Raw genomic sequence first — 9,385 nt, forward strand, 5'->3', positions numbered from 1 at the left:
TAATCCACCAATGGGCAGCCGAGCCCTTTAGAAACATGCTCACATGGCGAATCTTCGGATTCTCGAAGAACAACTCATCACTGAAGGCAATATTAAACTGGGCTATGAAAGCCATTGCCTTACTCGCATCATAATCACATTATAAGTTTCAAACTTTACAGACTTATCACCGCCTTGAAATCTTTAAGCCTCTTAGCATGGTGACTCACCTCATCTATCTATCTCTTCCCCTTATCCAATGGGGCAGCAGTAGGTGCCTGTATATGACCATGGTGATAAACATGTACCACAGAGGCATGTGCCCAATGCAACTATGACATGTGCAAAGGTGCCCTCCCGGCAATTGCTTACACAAAAGGATTCTTGTATATGAAACTCGCTTTCCATGGGCATACTCGGTGACGAGTAGCGGGTGATACATGATCAGCTTTGGCTGTCCCCACATTATGCATAATTTTCAGCCCATGATGGGGATATTCTCTAGCCAATTCCATTGGCAAAGTATAGCGGCTAACGTGCCCAACAGTTTCCCCATGGGAGTCATGCATCACATGTACACTTCCAACATGTTTGCCACCTTCTCTGCCATGTACATCTCTTTCCTTTCCCGACCCATGCAGGGTGGAGGCTTGCTTGGACGTCATTGAAGCCTTGTCCTTGTGCACATAAGACTTTATCCTACGAGACAAAGTATTACCTGTCTCCACATGCGGGGATTCTTTAACGCAAAGTTCACATGTTTGGCCCTTCATCAAATCCCCAGTGCGCATAAGGTAGTTGAGAGCTACCTCACAAGGGTTCACTCCCAATTCCCTAGCCATAAGAGTCCATATTATGTGCAATCATAGGCTCGACCTTTGTGGCCTCCATAAGTTTTTTTGAGCTTGTTGACAAGGGCTCACATGGGACCAAGTAACCACCATAGGCCTTTGTTAGAATTGTGCATGTCAGTGTTCTGGGGCTTTTACCATTTATCTGACATTTTATTGTATTCTCCTATTTATTTGTCCTGTGAGCAGTCGGCCAGCTCACTCATGCACTATATAAGGAGTTCCCCATTATTCAATCCTTCATCCAATTCCCTTGCACATAGTTCAACATCCAATTGCTGGCCATTGCCATTGTAAAGCTTTACTGCTGTAATAAAAGGTGATCTTGTCCAACTCTCTCATTCTACTTTGCACTCTCTCATATGTTTACTGTTTATGCTTCCGCCTGTGCTATCTCCTTCATGGTATCATACGCTTAGGTCCAGGCTGCTCCAAACTCTACAAATCTGCCCACCTTTCCTTCCTTTTGTTGTGCGTTTTTCTCCACATCTCTCCCAGCTGCAGATTTGTGACAACATTGGCTGCATTTCCCCAACAGTGCTGCGTTTTCAGGTCCAGCCAGCCGGCTGTTTGCTACAGGCCAGTTTTGGTGGCTGCGTTTTCTCCTACAGAGGCAATTCGGCCAGTTCACTTGGTTGCGTTTTCTTCTACAGAGATAAAAGGTGGAGTTGTGCCTGTGTTTTCTACACCGGCATCTGTTTTTGGTGAGTTCTTTGCATTTGGAGTTGCCAGACAAGTGGCTATACATTTTCTTCTTCCTCCACGAGTCCTTGCCCTTCCGGTAGGCGGTTCTCGGTGGATCTTGGACTATTTTGCTGCTGTCCCGCCTCTTTCTCTCTACAGTTTGAGAGGGGGCTGATTGTTCCTAGTGCCTCGCTTCATTGGAAAGCACTTGAGAGAAGTGTTTGAGAGCTGAGATTTGTTCTTTGCTGTTGTGGATATGGCCCCCCCCTTACGAACAAAGATGACAAGTTGAAAGGACCCAACTACGCTCATTGGAAGCTTCAGATGCGGGTCTAGTTCATCCACTCAGGGCACTGAAAGGAAGCCCGAGCGTCCTCAAAACTATAGGAGGTGAACTTAGGATCAGGAGGATGAATTTGCTGCAGAATTACAAGACTGGGAGAATCAAGAGTCGAAGACGCATTCTGTGCTTGTGCGGACCATAACCGAGGAGGTCTCACCGGCAGTGCAAACTCTCTCCAGTGCTCATCAAGTATGGTCAAAGTTGGAGGATCTCTTTGCACAAGATTCATCGATGAGGGCAGCTTGCAAGGGCAACTCTACGGCTTGTTATTTCCTGAAGGCAATTCCATGCAGTCTTTTCTCATGAAGACCAAGGTTATCCATGACCAGTTACTGGCTATATGGGTGCTGCTTTGTCCTCTTCTCAGCTGGGTGCTGCTATGGCTTCCTCCGGACTATGATGTTATTTCTCGATCTTTGCAGTGCCAGGTCACATCCACTCAGCTGGATTTTGATGATCTTAGCTCCCTACTTTTGGAGGAGGAGTCCGTTCTCATCTCACAGGGTAAATTGAAGGTGTCAGTCAACAGTTCTGACCAGGCACTTTCCTCAGTTCAAAAGAAAGGTCGGAGTAATTGTTTCTCTTGCGAAAAAAGAGGCCATCTGTCAAAAGATTGTTTGTCCAAGAAGAAGGACACGAGCAAGGACAAGGCTTCATCTCAGAGAAAAGGCAAAGACACAACACAGGATAGTGATACAGATTCTAGTACCACTTCTAGGGCTCCCAGGGCGCTTCCAGCTTAGGAGACACAAGCTGGTGTGCTTCTCTAGTACACATGCAATTTCCCCACATGTGCTTCCAGCCAGAAGAGGCTGTGAGCGGGAGAGGGGACTCATTACAACTCCACCTACTGGTGCATGGGAACCGTGATTCGGAGTTCCAAGCATTAGACATATGGCAAGACATGGTTATCTTTGGTACAGCATAAATTATGAATTGGATCTTTTCCAAGTTCATTGTTCGAGGCTTTTGGGACGTGATGTGTTCCGTCCACTATTGGGGATTATGGGCACGGTGTGTCCAACAGCTCATCATCTATTCTTGGAGTTCACTGCACACTTGTGTAGGAATTCGTGGCCAAGCAAAGTTCCTTGCTGTTCGTGGTGGCATCTTGTTTCGAGGAAACAGGTCGGTGGGTGCTCTGTCCGAGGTGATTCCAGTATTCGCAATGCTGGAGAATCCATGGTTGCATCTTCATCGACTTATCTTCTTCCGACTTTTGCACACTATGAGCTACAGAGGGGGTGTTTTATTTGTCCTATGAGCAGTCGGCCAGCTCACTCATGCACTATATAAGGAGTTCCCCATTATTCACTCCTTCATCCAATTCCCTTGCACACAGTTCAACATCTACTTGCTAGCCATTGCCATTGTAAAGCTTTACTGCTGTTATAAAAGGTGATCTTGTCCAACTCTCTCATTCTACTTTGCACTCTCTAATATGTTTACTGTTTATGCTTCCAATTGTGCTATCTCCTTCAGCCTTGCACCTGTACTGTTCAGATATGTCCACGTGGCATCCAAGTATGGGTTGCACGTGACAACAATCGGCACAACAGAGGAAGAGAGGAGAAGAAAGTGATGAAGATCAGAAGCAAAAGACTTCGAAGGGGGGAGCAATTGTCAACGGACACGTGCAAGGATCATGGGTTGTGGGCAATGGCTAGATGCAACCTTTCACAAGCTTCAAACCTAAGGTTAGGGGGAAAAAACCTTCGGAAAAATGTTTTCACCTAAAATATGGCATTTGGGTAAAACACTATTTCAGCCAAGAGGTTTAGTGCTATTTGAAAACGTTTCATCTCATTTCAAAGGGACGAAACCTGTTTTTATGTGACTATGGGGCTGACGACCAACCCAGGCCACTATATATAGATGCGTTTGGCAACCTCTCTATCATGTTGAGATCAAGAAGTTTAGTTCTATCTTCACTGCACTGTGCACCCTTGCTAGTGCATGACATTCTTAGTCTCTAAGTCTACCTAGACCGCCATCAAAGCTCCTTGCCAAAGCTTATGGATGGGCACAAATGTTTAATTTCATGATGGAAAATCACAAAAATAGGCAAATTTTGCATGTTCTATACAGTTACATGTATTTTAGGATGTTTCTAGACCAATTATGGGCTTTTACCCCGTGCATGCATGCAAGCATACACACATAAAATCAATCATGCAAACACATACTACCACCAAACTAAAACATCTTGGAAGACATGAATGTGAGCATGATAAGCATTTCAAGATGCACAATCGCATTCTCAGGTTTAAACTTCTATGCATTAAATTAAGCACCAAAACTGTACACGACTATAAAATCCATGTTCAACTCCCACTCAAAACTATTGAAGCATTTGCGTAAAATGACATGCGAAGTACCTCAAAGGTGGATTGCCAGCCAGGCAGAAGCAGAGTGGTGGCCCCTCTATCTCCAGCAAAACCTGCAGCAGTACCAACACTTCTAGGTTGCCCAATTCGCAATTCCGTATTGAGGCATTTGTCAAGCTCCAAGTCTGCCCCCCATAAATGCAGACATGCCAAGCCTGTACCCAGTAAACGGCCCTCAGATGAGCCTAATGAGCTTGCAAGTTCCAATTCAACTGATTTTGATGCCAGAACCCCGTCTTGAGTATTGATGCCTAGACTGCCAGCTTTATTCAAATCTCCATTGGCCTGGTTACCAGGTAAATGATGACCACCAGCAACCTGTATCTTTGATTGCTCACTCTCTCTCACGGTTCTCCCCATACGCCCCAAGTCTGGAGCCATGAGAGTAAATAGATCAAATTGCAATGCCGCAACACCTGGAAAAGGAGATACTCCCTTTATAGGTGGCTGATTATGAAAAAGATTGCGATTTGAGCTCTCAGATGAGCTTCCAAACCCATGGTCTTTTGGGTACGATAGTGAAGCCTTTGTCCCCTGGTTCAGGGCCTGACTAAGCCTGGTAGACAATTTCTCCAAGCTTCCCATCATTTTGTTTGAGGAGATTTCTCCAGAATTTAGCCTATAAATCTCAGAATGTTTCTCATCAGTTGTACTGATAGGACTTGAAACCGACTGAGAGTCACTCTCTGTGTTTGTTTTCAAATTGAAACCTGAAAACTGAGAGGTTGCAGATTTATAAGCAGAGTGTGTGCAAGGCGAGTCTATGTCTTTATGTAGCAGTGATGAGATGGACGTTGCCTGGATACCAAACGATTCACTAGCAACTGAGCTTCTCTGTAACTGCCTTGCAAAGTTGATATACATGGGATGTGCAGCAGCCCCTCGAAGAATGCGTTCAAGGGCACCTGACTTCATATCCCACATAAAGAGAACATCACTTCCTATCAATTGCATCGAAATACTAGAGCACAAACAAGAAAGGTAGCCTCTGGTACCATCCCAAGCTATCATCTTTGGTTGCGTAGGATGTCCCACAAACATCCTTTCAACCTGCAAAGTCTCCAGTGAAACCAAGGCAATACATCCATCCTCCCCTACAGTGATGAAACAGTTCGACCAAGGGGCATAAGTACCTGATGGTGGCAGCAAAATCTGGTGCACTGGTGTCACATGATGATGAAGGGCCACCACGAGCTGACCCCAGTTATCTAAGTCCCATATACATGTCAAGCAATCCATACTACCAGATATGAGGAATCTTTTCACAGTTTTTTCTGGGTTCAAGGCAGATGTTTCAGTCAACACACTACGTTCCGCAAGACAAATGATAGGCCCCGTGTGTTTATATAGCCCCTGCACAGTGCATCCGTCTTTCCCCTCCTCAGTGAGCCCATTTTTCTCTCGCTCTGGTGGTGTGGTTCTGAAGATGATAAGTCTGATGTCTCCACAATTGAAGCCTAGAACAAAGGCCAAAGGGATTGAAGATTTATCAAAAAGAACCATTGATGACGTGACCCATTTGGTCACAGAAGAACACAATGCAGAGTTGATATCTACTAGCAAAGATTTTTGGGATGTTCCCTCCACATCAACTGATTTTCTTGAAGCTATATCTGGGGAATGATTGAAAGGCAGGTTTAACCAATGAGCTCTTAAGCCACCTTGAACATACATGATAGGGTTCGTTTGCTTTGCTGAGACACCATTTTCTATGCAGCATTCCTTTGGAAACACTCCTGGATCTTGAAAGTCTGAATAATACATACAATTTTCTGGTAAAAGCCATAATCTGACCTGAGTGTCAGGTGTTGATATAGGTGAATAGCTGCATGCTACACATATCAGCAGTTCCTGCAGCTGGTGATACTTAACGCAAAATCGCAATTCACAATCTGAAGAAATGGGGGGTAGCCAGCAAACTTCCTTTGCAACAGGCATCTGAGTAAGCTTGTTCTGAAGATAGTACACTCTTGCACCTCCACATGCATCCCAAACCAAGAACGTGCTTTGGCCAGATTTAGACTTAACTGGTACACCAGTTCCAACTAAAAATAGACCTCCAACCCAGCCAGATTCTGCAGATTTACCTTTGATCTGAGCCGATTCTTGGACAATACTCTGATCTTCCGTCAAAATGATGACCCAATGTGTACTATAAACCAGCAGTGCATATGAACCATCTGATGAAAAGGAAACTGTCTCTGTATTTTCAGCGAACTCAGCCTCATTTTGAAGCCAAGATGAATTGACTTTTTTCAACTGCTCACCTCCAGCCTCACCCTTTCCTTGTGTTTCCAAAGATACATTCCACACCCGAATGCGCCCAGCAGGGTCAGAAACCATTACTTTGTGGAGCAAATCAGTGTCTGGCAATGCAGCAAGTGCTTTGACCGGTCCAATACCAAGGAAACCATTATACACAACTTGTAAGACTCCAAGGGTTAAAGAATCCACAATGATGACAGCACCTCTCATATCCTTCTTTGTGCTTCCTGACCTCTCCCAAGCCATCGTCCTAGCATTATCGACTAGCCTCCTGATGTCGTTATCACCATCATTGGTGGCAAGGCTCCTGGAGAAACCTGTCGTGCATCCATCACAAGCAATGGCAACATATTGTTGGGCTCCCAGTAGCGTGGTCATGATGCAAGGACTACCTACCCATGGGGGCAACTTTCTCCGCCGCCTGCATCGTCCCATCAAGCTGTCCCATGCACAAAGCCATCCTTCAACACATACGCTCACTATAATTTCATAAAATTTGGGCAGCCCACAAAAGTTCTTGTCCACCACCAAAGCACCATTTTTGTACATCCCCTTCTCCTTGACCTCATCCTGTCTGCATACCGCAAGATCGGCAATTACAGCTGTATGTCCACAGAGTAAAGCCATTGGCCACAAGTCCTGCTATGCATTCAAAGTCAGTTGCATAAGGGTTCATGAAGCCAAAACCCAGCAGAGACGAGCATACAAGACTCTCCCATCCTTTATGAAAACAAGGTTTGACAATACACCATAATGAAGGGAAACCCACGCCTGCATTCATTTGATAAAGGCTGACTGAAGTCACGTTTGAAACAAGTAAGATGTTGTAGTCTAAGCCCAGCCTCAGGCCCAGAAAAACATCATTGAAGTACCTGTTGAGAGGCGCCATGATCATCAGGAGGGCGGGAAGGCAGCTTCCAGTAGATGATGTCGCCGCGAGATCCCCCTGTCCAGAGGGAGGGTGGGTTGTTTGATGCCACCATGGCCACAACCTCGTGTGTAACAGGCGTGGAGGCCCACAGAGCTTGAACCGAGTGGCACCTCATGCCTTCCCACTTCTTGCTTTTTTGGCTTTGATTCACCTCACAGGAAGAGTCGGGACCTCAGCTCGCGTTACTTTGTACTACCCAGCAGGGACTATTTTCCATGTTTTTTTTTTAGGCTCCCAAATAAAGGAAGGGAAAACCCGCAAGCAAACAGTGACAATGACACACAAACAACTGCAATTTTCTAAAAATTGCATAAGTTGGAGCATAAAGTGAATCTACCTTAATACTAGATAACTCAAAAGGTTTTAGATATATCAATAAAAAAATATTAGAAGGTTTTAAGTGGTATCACATATTAATTGGAGGGTTTTCTAAGGTAAAATTGAGGTCCTTAAAGGTTGCAGAAGTTGTCCAATAAGATGAGGACGGGTAGGTAGAGTAGGTGGATAATATTATCTACATATGAACATATATTACTATAAAAGACAGGATTGCATTGGATTCTCATCATCTCATGAGCTTGGCGCACCCCTCCAAGTGTGCGAGGGCCAGTGTCCATAGTACGTAGGTTAACTTTTTTAGAGGTTTTTTCTTTTATGAACATTTTGGGCTTAAAATTTATAGCCTTTAAGCAGTAAGCCTCGTTTTAGGGTAAAAGTCTCCCATTGTTGGCCCTCCCGCTTTGCTTTTGTGCATCGGTGCCTTCTCTAGTTATAGCGGTGCGTCCTCTGTTTATGGTGACCAAGCTCGCCTTCTTTGGTTATGGCAGCCGAGCTTGCCTCATCTGGTTATCTGGCTATGCTTCGTTAACCATGGCCTGTGCTCCTTCCTCTCATGAGGGAGCCGCAACTTAGCCCTAGATAAATGTTATTTTTTTCTCTTTCGTTTGCTTTCTTTGTCTACCCATTTTGTGGTTTAATAATGCTACGTTTATGGTTTAACGATGGGGGCCACTGCAACCTCTAGCCCTAGTCGTTCGCTTTCTTTTACATGCTTGTTTGTATTAGGCTTTCTAGTTTGTCTATCTTTTTTTTGGTTTAACGCTGCTACGAGTAGGGGGCAAGGGTAATCACGTTATGGTTAGGTTTAATGTCTACTTTGTCTGCCATGCACTTATGATTGGTTCTTTATTAGAGTTTCTATAGTGGTGATTTTTATCGAGGCTGGGTCTTGTCTACTCATTTTGCCATGTACTTAAGCTTGTTTTACCATGCATTTGTGCTCGGTTCTGTTACAGCAAGCACAAGCATATGCTCTTATGCCATGCACTTATGCTTGTTTGCCATGCTTTAATGCTCGTTCTTGTTATATTTAGCCTTGCACATATACATCAGGCCGACCATATGCTATGTTGTGTTTTGTTCACATCATTTGCTTGGTATGATTTTTGAATGAGGTTCGCATAGATTATGGTCATGTATTCTACTAACAAAACGGGCAAAGTGCTAGTAGGTCAGCTTCTTTTTTTTTTCTTGCTTTGTGCTCTTTTCTTGTTTCGCAAGGCAAGGGAAGCTCTTAAAGCCATAGGACACATGTTGTCCATGGCCATGGGCAGCCCTACATTTGCAGCTCTGCATGCATGCATGCCCGAAAGAGAGAGAGAGAGAGAGAGAGAGAGAGAGAGAGAGAGAGGAGCCTGTGCAATATTTTAAGGAAAGAGAGGCCGATGGTGGTACCTCTCATTGATTGGCTTTCTGTTTTGATGGATTATGAAGATTTCTCTTTGGAATGTAAAAGGTGTGTGTTCATCGTCCAAGAATTATCGCATGTGGCATACTATGTTTCAAGGTAAATGGGATATGTTTCAAGGTAAATGGGATATGTTTTGTGTTGTGGAGCATAAACAATATTCCATGGCTGGACAAGTGTATGATTACAAGGAATTTT

The 9,385-nt window shown here is 44.5% G+C and overlaps 1 protein-coding gene across 4 annotated transcripts in view; it reads right to left on the minus strand.

Annotated features, from left to right (window-relative positions):
• Positions 1-7,762, minus strand: part of LOC147630874 (Transducin/WD40 repeat-like superfamily protein) — an 85,684-nt gene extending 77,922 nt beyond the window's left edge. For 3 of the 4 annotated variants that reach the window (XM_086809254.1, XM_086809257.1, XM_086809256.1), the window contains exons 1-2: positions 7,382-7,761; positions 4,236-7,151 (exon numbers count right to left, since the gene is read on the minus strand). In XM_086809254.1, coding sequence (XP_086665380.1) covers positions 4,236-7,151; positions 7,382-7,555 — 3,090 coding nt within the window. In that variant the 5' untranslated portion in view covers positions 7,556-7,761. Of the gene's footprint in view, positions 1-4,235; positions 7,152-7,381 lie in introns of all 4 variants that reach the window. The other variant, XM_086809255.1, reaches the window with a different exon arrangement.
• Positions 7,763-9,385: the final 1,623 nt, after the last annotated feature.

Source organism: Cibotium barometz, chromosome 15 (genome assembly GCF_041138505.1).
Source record: "Cibotium barometz isolate CiBa-2024 chromosome 15, ASM4113850v1, whole genome shotgun sequence".
NCBI classification, from domain to species: Eukaryota; Viridiplantae; Streptophyta; class Polypodiopsida; order Cyatheales; family Cibotiaceae; genus Cibotium; species Cibotium barometz.